The sequence below is a fragment of the Erythrolamprus reginae genome, chromosome 10 (assembly GCF_031021105.1).
Source record: "Erythrolamprus reginae isolate rEryReg1 chromosome 10, rEryReg1.hap1, whole genome shotgun sequence".
NCBI lineage: Eukaryota > Metazoa > Chordata > Lepidosauria > Squamata > Dipsadidae > Erythrolamprus > Erythrolamprus reginae.
This window is the reverse complement of record NC_091959.1, coordinates 246,231-265,331: the sequence shown is the minus strand read 5'-3', so window position 1 is coordinate 265,331 and position 19,101 is coordinate 246,231. Positions and strand designations below refer to the sequence as shown.

Sequence of the window (19,101 nt, the reverse complement as noted above, 5' to 3'; positions counted from 1 at the left end):
GGAGAGGCGGCGGCGGGGCTGCTGGTGCGGCGGCGGCGGCGGAGGAGCTGTGGTGGCCGGCGGGGCCGGAGCGGAGCTGCAGCATCGCGGCGGCGCTGATCCAAGCGGCGGGCCGCCCGCCATGCGCCGCCCTGGGCTCCCTGCCTAGCGGGCTGCGGGCGGGGGATGCGCAGGGGCGGCAGTGGCGGCGGGGCGGGGCGGGCGGGCAGCGGCTCCGTGCTGCGCTGCGGCTGAGGCGGGCGGCGCTGGCCGGGGAGGCCCAGCATGGCGGAGGAGGCGCCGCCCGCGCCCGACGGAGCCAGCGGAGCCCCCGCGCCCGCCCTGCCCGCCCTGGTGCCCGGCCTGCAAGGCGCAGAGGCCGGAGCGCTGCAGCACAAGATCCGCGGCTCCATCTGGTGAGTGAGGGGCGGGCGAGGGGGGAAGCAGGGGAGGGGAGGCGCCCTGCGGGGCCAGGCCGGGGACGCGGCCATTGTCTCCGCCGGGCACGGGCCGCATCCAAGATGGAAGACAAAATGGCCACGAGCCGCGGCCCCCCCGCCCCGCCCCGCCTTTGTCTGCACCGACGCCCCCAGGGCCCGGGGGGAGGGGGGAGGGCGGCCTGCCTATCCGGGGCCCCTCCCCCCTCAGCTACCCGGCGGTCCTCCGAGGGGGGGGCGAGGGGGGGCGGAGCCTGTGGGGCGCCTGCCTTCGGGGGGCGGGGCTTCAGGGCGGAGGCCTGTCGGGGGGGTTGCTGCCCGGAGGGTCCTCGGGGTGGGAGGGGCGTTGGCCCTCAGGGCCCCTGCAGCCTTGGCCGGGCGCAAAAGGGGCGCTTCCACCCGGCGGGGCCCAGGCCCGAGACCCTCGCAGCTGGGGGCCCTGGTTGGCTCTGCTTCTGGCTCCTGGGTGGGTGGGTGGAGCCATGGCACCTGCGGCCTCCGGGCGGCCTCCCTGGCAGGGCTGTTGGGGAGGAGGAGGAAGCTCTGCGGCCTCTAGCCCCCTTCCTGCCTCTTCTCACGGGCTGAGTCAATGAAAAGCCCCCCCCCCCCCCAGCACCTGGCCTGTCAGGAATGGTCCGGTGGGGGATGGCCGGGGCAGCAGCCGGGCGGAGGAGCAGCTGCCCCACAGCAGAGCTCAGCAACAGCCCCCAGCCCTGCCTGCCTCTTGCTTTAAAGCTCCCCCCCCCAATATTTGCAGGACCCCCCCCCCCATCCCTGTCCTCTGTTGATGGGTCCTCCTTTCCCCTGGCTCTGCTTCTCCTCTGGGAGACCCTGGCTGGGCTGAACACGCCCCCCCTCCCTAAAATGGGCATCCTGCAGCTATGGGGGTTTTTGGCTGGGGGGAGTCATGCGGAGAGTGGTGACCAGAGAAGGGAGGGGCACCTTCCAGCCAGCCCCCCCCCCCCACAGCTGTTGCAAAGCCTCCTTCTTGCTCCACTCTGGCTGTCTCGGCCTCTCTCTCTCTCTCTTTCTCTCTCTCTCTCTCTGTGTCTCTCTCTCTCTGCCTCTGTGTCTCTCTCTCTGTCTCTCTTTCTCTCTCTCTCTGCCTCTCTCTCTGTCTGTCTGTCTCTGTCTCTGCCTCTGTGTCTCTCTCTGCCTCTTTCTCTGCCTCTGTCTGTCTGTCTCTCTCTCTGTCTCTCTGTCTGTCTGTCTGTGTCTCTCTGCCTCTCTCTTTCTTTCTCTCTCTCTCTCTCTCTCTGCCTCTCTCTCTCTCTCTCTCTGTCTCTCTTTCTCTCTCTGCCTCTCTCTCTCTGTCTGTCTGTGTCTCTCTGCCTCTCTCTCTCTGTCTGCCTCTCTCTCTTTCTCTCTCTCTCCCTGCCTCTCTGTCTCTCTCTCTGTCTCTCTTTCTCTCTCTGCCTCTCTCTCTCTGTCTGTCTGTGTCTCTCTGCCTCTCTCTCTCTGTCTGTCTGTGTCTCTCTCTCTGTGTCTCTCTCTCTGTCTCTCTGCCTCTGTGTCTCTCTCTCTGTCTGTCTCTCTCTCTCTCTCTCTGCCTCTCTCTCTGTCTGTCTGTGTCTCTCTGCCTCTCTCTCTGTCTGTCTCTGTCTCTCTCTCTGCCTCTGTGTCTCTCTCTCTGCCCCTTTCTCTGCCTCTGTCTGTCTGTCTGTCTGTCTGTCTGTCTCTCTTTCTCTCTGTGTGTCTCTCTCTCTGCCTGTGTGTCTCTCTCTGTCTCTCTCTCTCTCTGCCTCTCTCTCTCTGTGTCTCTCTCTCTCTGTGTCTCTCTCTCTGCCTCTGTGTCTCTCTCTCTTTCTCTCTCTCTGCCTCTGTGTCTCTCTCTGTCTCTCTTTCTCTCTGTCTCTCTTTCTCTCTCTCTCTCTGTCTCTCTCTCTGCCTCTCTCTCTCTCTGTCTGTCTCTGTCTCTCTCTCTGCCTCTGTGTCTCTTTCTCTGCCTCTGTCTGTCTGTCTGTCTCTCTCTCTCTGTCTCTCTCAGTGGTGCCATTTTTCCTCCAAGAGTGTATTTGCGTGAAAGGGGGATCAGCCAAGCCCACCACTGCAAGGCCATGTGGCGGCTTTGTTTTGTCTGGCTGCCTGGCGCTGCATTTTTCCTCCGGTTGGGGGGCAAGGCTGGAGATTCTCCTCCTTTTCTCCTCCACAGCTGGAAGGGCAGATTGTCCGCGGGGCCTTCTGCCGCCTTTGGGGGATTAATCCCCGGCCTTCGCCTTTATTTTCGCTTCCTTGCAGCTTTTATGCTAATCGCCTTTGTGTCCACCAGGAAGATGCAGAGCCCGCTCTGGTGTAGGTGTGGGGGGGCGGGAGGGGGCGTGGCCCAGGGATGGAGGGGGGGGGGCAGGACTTGCAGCGGGAACTGGGTGTGGGGAGGGGCACCCGAAAGAGGGGGAGGGGGAGGCAAGTTGGCCCCACAGGAACAGAAGGAAGGCAGCACAAGTCCTGGGGCTGGGCAGCTCTGCCTCCCTTCTGCGGATGTGGGGCCTCACCCCCCCCCTGCTTCCGTGGGCACCGCAGAGCGAGCGCGTGGGCGTGTCTGCAGGGTCACCTGTGGGGGGGCGGAGAGCTCTTGTGGCAGGAGCCCCTTGGGTCTGCCCCCCTTAGTGTGGGCCTGGCTCCTCCCCTCTCGTGTGCCCTGCTGGGGACATTTGGGGTCTCCCCCCCCCCACCTGGGCCAGGCACAGGAGCTGCCGGGGAGCAGTGGGCTCCCAGGTTGGGTGCCTCCCCCCCCCCCCCCCCCGGCATAGACACGGGGCAGCTGGCTTTCCTGTGTGGCCGGTGGCCGTTCCTGGCCTCAGACTCCAGCCCAGCATTGGCCATGCTGGTCAGGGAAGGGAGGGAGAAGAGGCCGGGTGTTTTTTTTTTTAATTATTTATTTATTTGAGTTGAAAGGGGCCTTGGAGGTCATCGAGTCCAACCCCCTGCTCAAGCAGGGGACCCTCCACTTCCCCAGCCAGGTGGCAATCCAATCTCACAACCTCCTCTGGCAGGCAGTTCCATGGGTCGATCACTCTGACCATCAGGAAGTTCTTCCTTGTGTCCAGGTTGAATCTCTCCTTGGTCAGCTTCCATCCGTTGTTCCTCGCCTGGTCCTCTGGTGCCCTGGAGAATCGACTGACCCCCTCCTCCCCGTGGCAGCCCCTCAAGTACCTGTAGACTCCTATCATGCCCCCCCGGCCCTCCTTTTCTCTAGACTATCCATGCCCTCTCTTCGTATCGCTTGGCTTCTAGTCCCCTCGGTTGCTCTTTTCTGCACCTTCCCCAGCGTTTCTAGGTCACTTTTGAAGTGTGGTGACCAGAACTGAACGCAGCACTCTAGGGGTGGCCTGACCAGGGCCTTACACAGTGGTATTAATGCCTCCCTAGTCTTGGAGTGTATCCCCTGTTGATGCAGCTTAAGATTGGGTTGGCTTTTTTAGCTGCTGTTGCACATTGCTGGCTCATATTCAGTTGGTTATCCACCAAAACACAGAGACCTCTCACACAGTCACTAGTCCTAAGTGAGGTTCCTCCCAGTCTGTATGCCTGTCTAGGGTTTTTTTTTTACCTGGGTGAAGGACTTTACTTTTCTGGACAACGTTGAACATCATGTTCTTAGTTTGGGCCCACAGTGTTAACCTGTCTAGGTCCTTCCATATTTTGAGCCTATCCTCTAAGGGTAGGCAACATTGGCTCTTCTATGACTTGTGGACTTCAACTCCCTAAATTCCTGAGCCCATCATGCTAGCTCAGGGATTCTGGGAATTGAGGTCCACGTGTCATAGAAGAGCCAACTTTGCCTACCCCTGCCAGCTTCGTGTTGTGTGCAAATTTAATCAGCCCCCCCTCTATTCCCTCCTCTAGGTCATTAATGAAAACGTTGAAGAGCACAGGGCCCAGGACTGAACCCTGTGGTGCCCCCCCCCGCTGCCTACCTCCTTCCATGGGGACAGCTCCTTGGGTGCGGTTGGCCAGCCTACTGTTTATCCATCTACAGGTGTTATAATCTAACCGGTCTTTTTCTAATTTGTGGGTTAGGAGGTTGTGATCTACTTTGTCAAAAGCTTCACTGAAGTCCAAGTGTATTAGGTCTACAGCGTTGCGTTGGTCTACTGATTTGGTGATGGTGTTGAGGGATGACATGAGATGGGTTTGGCGTGATTTGTTTCTGACAAAAGCCATGTTGGCGGTTGATTCTCTTGCTTGTTTCTAGGTAGTGGCAAAGCTGCTTTTTTATCCATTTTTCCAGCATTTTTTCCCAGTATAGAAATCAGACTGATTGTTTTGTAGTTGCATGGGTCTGTCATTTTTTCCTTTTTTGTGGATGGGGACTACATCAGCTGGTTTCCAATCTTCCGGTAAGTCTCCTGTGTTCCAGGATTTTTCATAGATAAGGAGTAGTGGTTCCTCAATGGTGTCTGCCAGTTATTTTAGGACTCTGGGGTGAAGTCCGTCTGGTCCTGGCGATTTGCACTCATTGAGCTCCCACAAGGGGAGGGGGGTCCCTCGTTGTGTTTTTATTTACGTTGTGTTTTTATTTACGTTGAGTTCAGTTCCGGGGCTGTTTTTTGCAGCTGTATTGCAGGTTAGTTGGTTGGTGGTTTCTTTTTGTATGAAAACTGACACGAAACAGGCCTTGAGCAGCTGAGCTTCATCTCTGTTATCTGTGATTCCTCTGCCGTCTTAATTTTGTAGTGCAGAGACTGTTTCCTTGACTTTCGTCTTGTTCCTTATGTGCTGAAGAAGCTTTTCTTGTGGTCATTGATGTTCATTGCAAAGTATTGTTCGGGTTGGGCCTTTATTGCTCTTATTGTTTTATTTGCAGATTCTGGGCTGTTTCTTGAAATTCTGCCCTTCCATTTTTTGTATTTGACTTTTGTTCTTTTAGGTTGTCTGTGAGCTCTTTGTTTAGCCTTGCTGGCTTCTTTTTGGCCTTCGTGTTTTTCTCTTTCCTGGGTTTGTGCTTTCTAGGGCCCCCCAGGCTTCCTGTGTGGATTTACCCTTGAGAAGGTCTTTCCAGGTGGTCTGAACTCATTCAAGTCTGCTTTTCTGAATTCTGGGATTATAGTGGCGTTGGGTCCAGCAGCTAGTGATTGCGTTGTACTGTATTTTAGGATGACGTGGTCACTTTCACCCAACATCCCTTCTACTTCAATTCCCTCCATCATTTATTCCCTGTTTGTGAGTATTGGGTCTAGCGTTGCAGTCCCTCTGCTTCCTGGTTCCACTTTTTGGGCCAGAAAACTATCTGCGAGACTGGTCAGGGGCTGAGTTGGTTTGTGAATTGATGTCGAGGTGGTTAAAGTCCTGGATGAAGTTGTGCTTTTTGCATATCTCTCTTAGTTGGCTTGCAAAGAGGTTGTCAACGGTTTGGTTTGGTGCTCTGTGCTATCTACTCCTATTGTAGGGTTGCTCTTTTTTTCTATCATGTTAACCCATATGCTTTCTAGGGGGTTGTCTTTTTTGATTGGGTGTAGCTCCGTGATAGTGTCTTTTACGTGTACAGTGCAACTCCAAGACCTCTTTTCTCGTGTGGCCTATTTTCCTTGAAACGTTTGTGGCCCTTTTTCTGCGTGTCCCCAGTCGTGTGTTTCGCCCCACCAGGTTTCTCTTATTCCAAAGAGATCATCATACTCACACTCCTGCCTTAGTATTTCCAGTTCTTGTGCGTTTGTGAACAGGCATTTCAGTTGTTTGTGTCTGATTGTGGGTGGACATTTTTTATCCTCTGGGTGATTTGTGGGGTTGGCTTGTCCCCCTTCCTTATTTTGTTCCTAATTCAGTCTCTTAGTTTGGTCACCCGCCTCCCTCGGTCCTGGTTCAAAGCCCTCCTGATAAGTTGGGCTGATCGATGTCCTAGGAGGGTCTTCCCAGCTCTAGCGAGGTGTAGCCCTCCGGCCCTTGCTAGAAGCCCTTCTTGGAGATATTGTAGGCCATGGTCCTTTTCGCAACACTTTCTCCTTAGCCAATAGTTTGTTTGTGGGATTTTGTGTCGTCTGGCGGGGTGTCGTCCTCTTGTGGGTAAGGTGGAAGAACAAAAACAACCTCTTTGCACTTATCTTTTTGACTGTGTGGCCCAAAGAGTCCGTGTCCCTCACTATTTGATTCAGGCCTTTCCCTTTCACCAGCAGGGAGGCAGCACATCTCTCTGGACTGATTGTCTGGCCTGCAGGTGGCCTGTCCAGTTCCCCTGAGAATTGAGTCTCCAGTTACCAACACTCTCCTTTTCTTTTTGATTCGGTTGGGCCAGCGGTGGCATTCTTCCTTGTGGCGTCTGGTTCTTGGTGATTCCTTGTCAGATGTTTGTTGGTTCCTTGTGCCAGGAGTCCTGTGTATTTGTTGCTTGTAGGCAGTGGGGCTGGGAGGAGGTTGGAATGGGTAGAGATTTTGTGTTTGCTTTGTTTTTCCTTCCTTGAGTGACGTGTACACCCTCGGGGAGGAGGGTGATTCGGTTTTGCTCCTCTGAGTTGTTGGTTCTGCTAGGAGTTTGTTGGTCTTTCTCTTTTTGATGTTTGTGTTTCAGAGTTTTTAGGTTTTTTCCTAGGTTTTCTATTTTTTCTTCAAGTATTTGGATTAGTTTACATTTGTTGCAAATAAAGTTTTGGAGATTTGAGGGTAGGAGTGTAAGTACTTACATCTTTGTAAGTAATATCCAAAAGCCAACATGGGTTTGTCAAAAACAGAATGCTACAATCTTATCGCATTCCTTGACAAAGTGGCAAAATTAGTGGATTAGGGGAAGGCTGTCGATGTGGTTTACTTGGACTTCAGTAAAGCTTTTGACAAAGTAGACCATAACCTACTACAATAAAGTAGACAAATGTGGGATGGACAGCAACACCACCAGATGGATCCAAAACTGGCGAGCGAATGGCACTCAACGTGTAGTGCTCAACAGAACTGCACCTACATGGAGGGGTGGGGTATGCAGTGGAGCCCCCCAAGGCTCTGTTTTAGGCCCAGGACTCTTGAACATCTTCACCAAGGGCTTGGACGAGGGGAGAGATGGGGATTTGCAGATGACACCAAACTGGCAGGAATAGCCAACTCTCCAGAAGGCAGGTGCAAAATACAGAAGGACCTTGACAAACCTGGACAATGGACACTGCCTAACACAATGAAATTGAAGGGTGGAAAAAGGCCCAGTGTATGTGGTGCATTGCTCAACAGTAGTAGCTGTGAGAGGGACCTTGGAGTCCTAGTGGGCAACCATTTTAAGGTGAGCTGCATTCAGTTTTGGTCACCACGATGCAGAAAGGATGTGGAGGCTCTGGAAAGAGGGCAGAGAAGAGCCACCAAGAGGATCAGGGGATAAATGGAGGCTGAAACATACGAAGGACGGTTGCAGGAACTGGGCACGGCTAGTTTGATGAAGAGAAGGTCCAGGGGAGACAGGATAGCAGCCTTCCAATATAAGGGGCTGCCCCAAAAGAAGAGGGAGTCAAGCTATTCTCCAAAGCACCTGAGGGTAGGACTAGAAGCAATGGGTGGAAACTAAACAAGGAGAGAAGCAACTAAGGAGACATTTCCTGACAGTCAGAACAGCTTTTCCGCTCTTTATCCTGTCTCTAGTTTTGGAGTTTGGGGCTCCCCCCCCCTTCCCCATACTCCTGCGACGTGGCTAGAAGCCTCCCCTCGTGCCCATCTTAAACACCCATCGTGTCTTGCTTGATTGGATCAGATTGAAAGGTCTTGAAGACAACCCAACCCCCTCCCCAAAGCCTGATCCTCAGAGGGGGTTGCTCCCCTCCAGGAAGGGGCTGCTTGGCTGGCTCCCTGCCGAGGGGGGGGGGGCGGCTGCAGCCACGGGCAGGCCTGGCACAGGCGGGAAAGGCCTCTGCCGCCCCTGGATTCGGCTTGGCCCTGGCGGCGGTGGAGGGGAGAGCCGGCGGCCTGGCCTTATATATTATACATATATTTATTAGATTTGTATGCCGCCCTTCTCCGAGGACTCAGGGCGGCTCACGGCATATAATATAAAAATACAGTGCAACGGCAAATCTAATTAAATTTAAAATTATGGTCTAAAAATCCAATATTTGAAAACAATCATAGCAGTTCAATCCTACAACCTATATCTCATTTCATTGGCCAGGGGGCTGAGACCTAACGGCCCCAAGCCTGGTGGCACAGGTGGGTCTTCAGACTCTGGTGGAAGGCGGGGGGGGGGCAGTGCGGATCTCCTGGGGGGGGAGCGGCTCCAGAGGGCCAGGGCCCCCCACAGAGAAGGCTCCTTTCCCTGCGTCTCCGTCTCGGGGGGGGGGGGGGGGCGCTGTGCCTGCGGCCGGAGAGGCAGAGAATGCAGCATGACCGCTCACGGGACTCCTTGCCACAAGACGAAGGAACGGTGGGGGAGCTGACCGGCATTGAAGGGATTTCAGTGGACTGGGAGGGGCAGCAGCCTTGCGGGGCCTTCCTCGTGGAGGGAGCTTTGGCAGGTGTTTTTCTGTGTCCAGCAGGCGAGGTCGGAGCCAGGGAAGACGGCCTGGGTGGCTGCCCCCAGGGCTCTCCCCCTTCTGGTCCCCTGCACATTTGGGAAAGCAGGAGGCCACCCGCCCCTCCCTCCCTCCCTCCCTCCCTCCCTGGGAGGGGCCTGCAGGCCCCCCTGAAGAGGAAAGGGTGCCTAGAGGAGATTCTTCGCCTCCCATTTGCTTTCCTGAAAAAAGGGGCCTCTCCCCCCGGGGCCCCGTTGGGCCTGCTCTTGTTTATAAGCGCCATGCATATTAACTTTGGGGAGGGGGTTTATTTATTTGTCCCTGTATTTATTGCTCTCCCGCTTCCCTCTTTAGCAAAGCTGTACAATCTAAAGTGGACTGCATTTTGGTGAGTGGGAGCCGGAAGTGGGGCGCTTCTAGTGGGGTGCCGGGCCCTGGGACTGCCAGGAGGGGTGGCGGAGGGGCTGACCGAGGGAAAGACTCTTCTCTGCTGAGCTGGCGGCCGGCCGGCCCTCCTGTGCCTGCTGGCTGAAGGCTCTGTGGGGCAGGAGGAAGGTAGGGGCAGGGATGGAGCCGGCCAGCCCCTCCAGGTGGTGACCTCCCCCCCCTCCCTCCCTCCCTCCCTGTTTAGCAAGAAGTTGAGAAGTTTACAGATTTACAGAAACTCTACCTCTACCTTCAACTGCCTTCTGGTCCCAGCAATGGCGAGAAAAGGTGAGGGGGGGGCTGGATCCAAAGAGCACCTGCCCCTTCTTCAACCACAGGGCTGCTGTGCCGGGGGTGGGGGGGCTTGACATGGTGCCTGTGGGGTGGGGGGGCTGGTGGTCTAGTGCCAAGCCATTTCTCCAAGAAGGACCTTCCAGGGCTAGTGGAAAGGGAGGTTTGGGGAAAGGGTCTTGGCCCCCATTCCCTGCCTGCCTCGCCTCCCACATTTTGGGGGCAGCCCTGCCTTGGGGCCCGGGGCCTGCCCTTCTCCCCTGGGGCCCGGCTTGTGTGCCTGCCACAGCGAGGGGCTTGGACGGTGGCTCCCCAGGGGCCGAGGCCTGCGGGGACTGAGCCCAAGCAAGGGCGTCTCTGGTGGGGCTGGTGATGCCGCCGTTCCCACGCCTGAGCCCCCCCCCCCCCGCCTTCCCCCCTGCTGCAGTGATCAGCTGTCCATCTCCTCCAGCCGTGCTCAACAGGTGCACGCCCTGTCCTGGATCCGGAGCACCTTGGAGGAACACCCGGAGACCTCCCTCCCCAAGCAGGAAGTCTATGACGAGTACAAGTGAGTCTGCCCGGGGGGAGGGGGGGGGGGCTTCTCCAGCAGCCTTTGGCTACATCCATAGGGGGCTCGCAGGAGAAGGCAGGAAGAACCTTCAGCTCAGGAGGGAGGGAAGGAGAGTCTGGCCACCCTCCACCCCCGCTTGGGACCTCCGGGAGGAGGAGGAGGCGAGGTCAGCTTGCCCACCGTCCAGGGCAGGCAAAGCCCTCTGCCGAGAGGCCACTCTCTCCCTTGCGCCCCAGCCAGCCTGGCCCAGTGCGGGGGCTTTCCTGTGCAGGCTGGGCAGCCAGGCGGGGGGCCTCCGAGTGCCGAGATGGGCTTTGTAGTCGTGCCAGTTCCCTTCTCAGCCAGAGAGTGCCTCTGCTATGCCCAGGCGGGAGGCTCCCTGGGGCTGCGGTGCCCCCTTTCCCCCCCCCTCCTCGCCCTAGTGGAAGGCTTGGGGGGGGGGGCAGGAGCTCCTTCAGGGCCGGGCAGGAGCCGCCTGGACGAAGCCTGTGGCCCTCCTCCCGGCCCCTCCGCCTCCCGGGGGCACCCGGTGACCCTCCACTGCTTCCAGGAGCTACTGTGACAACCTCGGCTACCACCCGCTCAGTGCCGCGGACTTTGGCAAGATCATGAAGAACGTCTTCCCCAACATGAAGGCCCGGCGCCTGGGCACTCGGGGCAAGTCCAAATATCCTTTGGGAGGAAGCGCCTAGTCTGCTCCATTTATCATAAGGAAATGTTTTTATTCAGTCAACCTTAACTTTCAAAATCACATATTGCTACAGTGGACTTCGGAAGAAAGCGCTGGTGCAGATGCCGTCCCTCCCCAACCTGGACTTCCCTAAGGCTGGAGACGGGGTGAGGGCTCTGACGCGGCCCCCCAGGCCGGCCTCCCGGCGGGCGGGGCAGCTCCAGGAGCGGGAAGGAGACGCTGGCCGGATGGCAGGAGTTGGGCGCCTGGGACGGAATTGGAGGAATCCTCTCGGGCCAGACACACACACACACACACACACACACACACACGGGTGCAGGCTCCCATCTGAGGGCTCAAAGAGAGGCGAGGAGGGTCTTGTCTTTGGGGTGGGGGGGCTTCACGGCCTGGTGATCTTGAGTGGAGAGCAGGGAAGCCCAGGAGGTGGGCGAGAGGCAGCGGTCTCGGGGGGGGGGCAGCCCTTTGCCTCGATTCACTGGGGGCAGAACTCCTGCGCCGAGAGGCTTTGGGGAGGGAGGCGCCCCCCCCTTTGGAGGCCTGGGAGCTCCGCACCTGCCTGCCTCCCTCCCACCCGCCCACCGCGGCCTTCACAGCAGGCAGCCGCGTCTCCAAGTGGGGAGGGGAGACTTGGATGGAGACCCGGATTGGCCCAGCCCCAGAGCCGAGGTTGCTAGGGTAGATTTCATGGCAGGGGGGGAGGAGGGGTCCTGAGGGGCCGGGGCAGGCCCTCAGTGCCCCCTTGTGCTTTGCTTCCAGCTGGATGGCTTGGAGCCTGCCGGGCGCCTGCCGAGTGCCGACGAGGAGATCGTGGCCGCCGCCTGCCAGCTGGTCTGCGAGTGGGCCCAGAAGGTGCTCAGCCAGCCCTTCGACTCTGTGCTGGACCTGGCCCGCTTCCTGGTGAAAAGCCACTACACGGGCACCAAATCCATGGCCGCCTTGGCAGTGATGGCAGGCGCCCCGGCAGGTAAGGGGGGGGGGGGACTCTGTGGGCGTGGAAGACCCCCGGCCCCCCTGCTATGTGGCGGAAGGAGGGGTCCCCCTTTGCGCTTGCTGCGAGGGCCGAGCTCAGCCTTCCTCCCGCCTGCCCGCTCCCCCGCAGGACTGAAGGGGACCCCGCAGCCCTCGGCGTTTGTCCCGACGGCAGAGAGCCACCCCTTCCAGCCCCAGGTGAAGACCCTGCCGTCGCCCGTGGACGCCAAGCAGCAGCTGCAGCGCAAGATCCAGAAGAAGCAGCAGGAGCAGAAGCTGCAGCCCCCCCTGCCCGGCGAGTCCCCCACCAAGAAGGCCGAGGGCGCAGCCAGCAACGGAGTGGGCAGCCTCCCAAATGGGAGCCCGGCCATCCTCTCCCCTCAATCCATTGGCATCGTGGTGGCTGCTGTGCCGAGCCCCATCACGGTGAGGCTCCCCCGGGGGTGGGGTGGGGGGCGGGCTGCCACCCGTAGCGTTGAAGGCCGGTCCAGGCGGAGACCCACGGAGGGAGGGAGGAGCGACTCCAGAGGGGGCAGAGGCACCGAGCCCAGAATAATGGGGAGGGGCGGGGAGGGGCGGATCTGGGAATCCTGCAGGGCTTGGGGAGGGGGGTTGAGAAGAAAGCCAACTGCTCAACCCCGAGTGCAGCTTTGGGGTTCTCACTCCCTTTCCTCCCCCACGATGGTGAGACCACGCTTGGAGTCCTGTGGGCAGTTCTGGTCCCTGCACCTCAAGGAGGGTAGGATGGAGATGGAGAAGGTGCAAAAGAGGGCCACAAGAATGGAGCCCCTCCCTTAGGAAACCAGGTCGCAACGCCTTGGTCTCTTCAGCCTTAAGGGGGGACCTGATGGAAGGGTGTAAAATCCAGCATGGGATGGAAAAGGTCCCACAATCCTAGGACGAGGGGCCCCTCCCTAAAGCTCACAGGTAAGAGAGTGAGGACACATCAAGGGAAATATTTCTCCACCCAGAGGGTCCTTGGTTGATGGAATTCACTTCCAGAAGAGGTCGTGACAGCTGTCAGCCTGGAGAGCTTCAAGGCAGGATGAGACAGATTCAGGGATGCCAAGTGTATCATAGGTGGTGATTGAAATGGATGTCCATGTGCTGCCTCTAGGCTGGTTGAGGCAGGCAGGGTTCCCTTGGGCCCCATTTGTTGATGGTTAAGGGAACGGGAGGGTCTTGCCTTCTCTTTCTGCTCAAGATCCCCATGGACAATTGGGGGGCACTGGGGGGGGGGACACAGAAGGCTGGACTCGAGGGGCTCTTTGTGTTTCCTTATGTTCACAGGTGCCCAGGTCCCGGCAGTTGGTGACGTCTCCCAGCCCAATGGGCTCAGCTGATGGCAAAGTCCTTCCACTCAATGTCCAGGTGGTCACTCAGCCCATGCAGTCCATCAAGCAGTCTCCAAAGACCCCCCAGAATGTGCCGGCCAGTCCGGTGGGAGACCGCTCTGCTCGTCATCGCTACGCCCAGATCCTGCCAAAGCCGGCCAACACCAGTGCGCTCACCATCCGCTCGCCAACCACCGTGCTCTTCACGAGCAGCCCAATCAAGACAGTGGTTCCTGCGCAGCACATGAACGTGGTCAAAATGACCGCCATCTCGCTGGCCCCCAGCGGTGCCGGTGGCACGCCCATGAAGCACACAGCCTCCGCCATTGGCTCAGGAGCCGCAGAGGAGCCGCGGACCCTCCCTCAGATCAAGAAAGGGTCAGTGATTTCACTCCAGTCCCCGGGAACCAAAGGCGGCGGTGGGGACCCAGCTTCTGCCCCGTCTTCGGTTGAGGTCAAACTGGAGCCAGAAGTGGTGCTGGATCAAGAGACCGCGAACCCCGCCACCCAGGCGGTCAGAGTCACCTTGCTGACCCCTGTGGACCAGCCAAGGACTGTGGAAGCTGAGGCCTGGAGAGGCCGGGTGGAGGAGCCTCTGAGAGCAGCAGGCGGTGGCCCGCCGGGGGGCGACTCCGAGAGGAAGGCGCAGGAGGGCCCCCCAGGCTCCTTGGATGCCAGCCAGCACATCTCCCGCCCCATCGCCCCATCGCCCACTGCCAGCGACCAAGGCTGCCCAAAAGTCCTGCGGAAGAGGCTGCCGTCCGCCTTTGTGGACGCCCAGGGCCCCCCAGTCAAGAAGCTTTCGGTGGGACAGGCGTCTGCAGAAGCCCCCGAGGCCAGCGAAGGCAGCGCGGAGAAAGCCCAGCAGGCGGGAGGCCTGCCCCCCTCCAACAGGGACTGTCCGGCTGCCCTCCTCCAGAGTCCCGGCCAGGTGGTCCTCCAAAGTCAACCCGCCGGGTCAGGGATGGCCCTGGAGACCTCCTGCCCCCTGGATGCCGGCCTTCTCCTTGCCCCCCGAGACCCCCTGCTGGAACAGCCCCCAGCGGCCCCCTCGGCAGGCATGGAGATGAAGTTGGACGGAGGGGTCTTTGTGCTGGGCGGCGGCTCTAAGCCCGAGGGCAGCCTGAATCCCGGCATGTGGCAGCAGCTGGCCAGGGGCTCCCCCTTCGCCCAGGAGGCCAGCAAGGGCCCCCCCATCAGCGTCATGGCCCTGGCTGCCGGGCCCTCCGACCCCGAGGAGCTGCCCAAGTCCGCCTGGGAGCCGGTGCACTTAGAAGGGTTCCAGCAAGCCGGGGGGGGCAGCCTTCGGGCAGCCGTTGCTGGATCCGGCCCAGCCGCCCTCTCTCGCCCAGCCCCTGCCTGGCCAGGGCTCCGGCCAGCTGCCCCTGCAGCAGGAGCTGAAGGAGTTCGAGGAGGCCGCCTCCCAGTCCCACGAGAGCTACTTCTCCTTCGACGACGAGCTGACCCAGGACAGCATCGTGGAGGAGCTGGTGCTGATGGAGGAGCAGATGTCTCTGGGCCCCTCCCACCTCTACAGTGCCGCCTCCCTGGGGATGGCCCTGCAGAATGCGGGGGCGGCTCCGGGGGCACCCTTGGCCCCCCACCCCAGCAGTGCCCACTTCTACCACCCCATACACGGGGGCGGCAGCAGCACGCCTGTCCACACCCCCACCCCGACCCCCACCCCCACCCCCACCTCAGAGATCTTGGCCGGGTCGCAGGGCTTGTCGCGGGAGAGTCCGTGCTCCAGGATGGCACAGACGACCCCCGTGGACAGCGCCCTGGGCAGCAGCCGGCACACGCCCATCGGCACCCCACACTCCAATTGCAGCAGCAGCGTGCCCCCCAGCCCCGTGGAGTGCCGGAACCCCTTCGCCTTCACCCCCATCAGCTCCAGCGCGGCCTACCACGATGCCAGCGTGGTCTCCAGCAGCCCCGTGAAACCCATGCAGCGGCCCATGGCCACCCACCCCAACAAAACCAAGCTGGAATGGATGAATGCCGGGTACGGCAGCCTGGGGGCGTCCTCGGTCGGCGGCCAGGGGATCCTGCCCGGCTACCAGGAGTCGGTGGAAGACCGTTTCAGGAAGCCCCACGCCTTTGCTGTCCCTGGCCAGTCCTTCCAGTCTCAGTCACGGCACCACGAAACCCATTTTGGGCGGGTGACCCCTGTCTCCCCCGTCGGCAGCAAGCAGGAAGGTTTTGCCGTCCCAGCTCCCCTTGATAACAAAGGGTCCGGCTCCTCTCACGGGGGCAGTTTCAGATGCAGGAGCGTCAGTCCCGCTGTGCACCGCCAGCGGAATCTGAGCGGGAGCACCCCCTGCCCCGCCATGGCCGTGCTTCGCTCTGGAACGGGGGTGGGCTCTTTTGGGAGTCCAGTTGCCCCGGAAATCCCCCCCTCGTCCTTGGCGAACGTCCATGCAGACCCAAGTGCCAGCACCCTCGCCCAGCGCAGCCAGTCGGTGCCCCTGACGGTGATGATGGAGACGGCCTTTCCACAGCCGCCCAAGCCGCCGAGTTCCAAGAAGATCACCAACGTCTTGCTCAGCAAGCTGGACTCGGAGAACGATGACGCCGTGCGCGGCCTGGGCATCAACAACCTGCCCTCCAACTACACCGCCAGGATGAACCTTACTCAGATCTTGGAGACCTCTGCCGCCTTTCCAAGCGCCAGTGTCCAGAGCCTGCCCCCGTGCAGCCCCTCCGTCTTCGAATTCCAAACGCCAGGTTACCTCGCCAAGAACAGCGGCAGCCCCGACCCGGCAGACTTTGCCTCTGGGGAGCCCGTGGCCCATGCGGAGGCCGGGGAGCAGCAGCTGGACTTTAGCGGCACCGTGAAGGAGCTCCTGGAGGAGAGCAGCCTGCAGGGCAGCCAGGGGCCCCCCGACCTGGGCAGCGTGGCCTCCGTCTTCTCCAGCGACCTGCGGCTGGCCTCGGAGCTCTCGGGGAGCATGAACGACCTGAACGCCCTGGACCCGAACCTGCTCTTCGACCCGGCCCAGCCGCAGGGCCAGGACGACGAGGCCACCCTGGAGGAGCTGAAGAATGACCCCTTGTTCCAGCAGATCTGCAACGAGTCCATCGGCTCCATGGCCGCGGCCGGATTCGACTGGATGGAGAGCAAGGACCATCCGGCGGTGGAGATGCTGGGCTGAGGGGGGCCTGTGGGCGCATACACCCACACCTATACATATTTGTGTGCGTGAGTGTGTGTGTGTGTGTGAGAGAGAGAGAGAGAATGTGTAGGTCTTGGCGTGTTCGGGTCTTGTACCGTGAAAGAGTGACGGGATCTTGGTGACGTTTGGACGAGGTCCACTGGCTGCCTCGCCTCCTGCTTTGTCCCCTCGGCTCGAAGCGTCTCCAAGATTCGGTCACTCTTTCCCGGTACAAGACCCGAATGCGCCCGGACCAGCACACCTACACCCGTGAAAATCTACACACACACGTGTATGTACGTGTGTGTATATGTGTGTGTGTGTGTGTGTGTATATATGCGTGTGTGTGTAAATATATATACACGCGCATACACGTGTGGGTGTATAAAGTCTGTGTAGCACACTGTATTTAAGAAACCCTAAAGACAAGACGTTGTGTATTTGTCTTCATGGAAGTGCCTCCTGCAGCAGAAACAAAACTTGTGACGTTTTTTCTTTTAGGAAAAGGAACCGACCCCCCCCCCGCGGGGGCTGCTCTGGTCTGGATGGTCTTGAGCCGCAGGGCGCATGGAACCTTCTTCGCTTAAGGCCTTTCCGAAGGAGGGGGGGGGGTTAAAATTTTGCTTACTGAAAGAGACGGCTTGCTGCCCCTGGAGGATGAAGAGCCCGGGGGGCGGAGGGAGGGAGGGCTCCTCCCCCCACCTGGCCTCCCCTCCCTCCCTCCCTCCCTCCGTTGGCATCGAGGGCCAGAGAGGCCCTGCTGAAAGAGGTGTGTGTGTGTATATGTGCGTATATATATATATTTACACACGCATAGCCTGCCTGGGGCACCTGCCCTCTGGGTAGGTTGAGGCGCCTTTGCCTCACGCAGTGGGGGGGGGCACTCCCTAGAGAGCAGGCCTCCCCCTGACCGCCAGTGCTGTGGGCCCACATGGTGGGAAAGGCCTTCTGAGGTCACTCGGCCGACCGTGGTCTCCGGCCGGCCCTTCCCAAAGGACAGGAGGGGCTTGAGGGCCCCTGTGCGGGAGCAGGGAAGGCCAGGGAGAGGCAGGGAGCACAGCTGGGGTGGGAGGGGTCCCAGCCCCTTTTACCCCCCATGGGAAACTCACTGAGTGCTTCGAAAGCCAACGGTCTGAGGCCGAGTAGGGAAGGCCGGTCCCAACCCCTGCGATTAATAAGCCCCTTCCTCCCACGGCCACTGTTATTTTGGGGGCCGTGATTCCCTCCCTCGTGGGCTTTTAAGAGGACGAAGAGAACATTTTCCTGGTTCCAGTTCCTTCTGGATGAACTCTTGCCCAGTCAGAGGACTCTGCTTAAGGCCGCAGGGTGGGAGTCCCGAGGCAGGGGAGCTGGCTGGGGCTGGGCCTGTCCAGGGAAGAAGGAGGAGGACTGCGGGGGTCCCGGGGGCTGCTGGTCCTTTGGGGCCCAGAGGTGAGCGGCCATGCCAGGAGGCTCCCCCCCCCTCGCCAGCCCTCAGCCGCTTCCAGCAGCAGAGCTCCAGGGAAGGAGGGTGGGGGTCTCGCCTCTGGGGGCTCCTCTCCTGGGCTAGGAAGCCTGCTGCAGAAGCGCCCGGGAGGCCGTGTGCCCTTGCCTGGCGCCAGGTGGGCCTCTTTGGGGGATCCCTGGCTGGAAAGGTCTGCCCTCGTGAGCTTTGGGGCTTTGAGTCCCACATCAAGGGGTCTTGCAAAGCCCCTGCAGCTGTGGGAATCTGCTCCCGTACAAGCACATGGAACGGCGTTGGGGTCACATGTTCCTTTCCGTGGTCCTTCTAGGGTGGCCCCGCCAGCCACAACATTGGAGACAATGGCTTGTGTAGGGATTGACGCACACACACACACAGGCCCCACTCAGATAGCATTTGTGGGGGAGAGAGAGGTGGGGCTGCTGGGCGGGAGCCGTGGGCGTCCGGTGCCCAATTCAGGCAGCCCGAGGGGGGGGGGGCAGCCACTTCCGTGTCCTTTCCAGCAATACCGGAGCTGGTGCGTGGCTCCTTTCCGTGGGGGGTCTCGGGCCGAAGGGGATGCCCGCACCCCAGCTCTAGTGGTGCTAGGGGGCTGTCCACTGGCCTTCCTGGGGGGCTACGCACTGCCACCAGCCGGGCCTCCTCGGGGCCCAGCTGGCAGCCCCCTTCGCTGGGATGGGGGCAGTCGAGGCGGCCCAGTTTTGAGGAGGCGGCTTTGGGCCAGGAAGGAAGGAAGGAAGGGACGGTTGCTTGTCTTATGTAGCAAAATTATCTCAGTGAGATACATCTCCTCTTATTCTCTTACCTGAGAATCTTACAGCAGGAAACGTCTGTGTTTGCCTCACCTCTTGGTGCATCATCCCCACCCACGTGCATGCGGTGTTCTCGGCTTGCCTCGTTCGTGCTAGTTAGACTCCCGTCAGCCACCCCCTCCCTCCCCCTCCCTCGCGCTGGGGTGGGGCCGGTTCTGCACAACGAGATTGGCGCAGGGATCCTGCCTGGCTCCAAGGTCGCCCCCCCCCTGCCGGACTCTGCTTCTTCCCCGAGTGGGCGAAGGGGCCACTCCTGGCGCGCCTGGACCCTCCGTGAACCCCTGCCCCCAAACCCGGTTGCCCAGCTTTCGAGGAGCGTTTCGTTGTCTGTTGGACCGCTAAAGGACAGTGGATAGGTCTTGCCGCGTAGCATTTCAGTTCATTTTTTTTATTGGAAGTGCTCAACATTTGTTTTTTAATGTTTTCAGGAACAATAAAACATTTTCTATGAAATTTGACTCCAGAAGCAAATTCCTGGGAGCTGAAGGGTCTCCATTCTGGCTTGGCTTGGGAAGGGAGGGGGCTCTGGGGGCTCGGACAAGGGCAAGCCTGCACCTCCCTTCCCCCAGCCTCCC

General features: G+C 59.8%; 1 protein-coding gene across 1 annotated transcript; it reads left to right on the top strand.

The window, feature by feature from the left end:
- Window positions 1-264: 264 nt before the first annotated feature.
- On the top strand, window positions 265-18,979 carry RFX7 (regulatory factor X7). The gene is given in 10 exon segments (XM_070762202.1): window positions 265-395; window positions 9,188-9,221; window positions 9,465-9,547; window positions 9,978-10,100; window positions 10,654-10,774; window positions 10,860-10,940; window positions 11,551-11,758; window positions 11,894-12,189; window positions 13,054-14,394; window positions 14,396-18,979. Coding segments are annotated over 10 exon segments (4,275 nt in total). The 3' UTR covers window positions 16,253-18,979.
- Window positions 18,980-19,101: the final 122 nt, after the last annotated feature.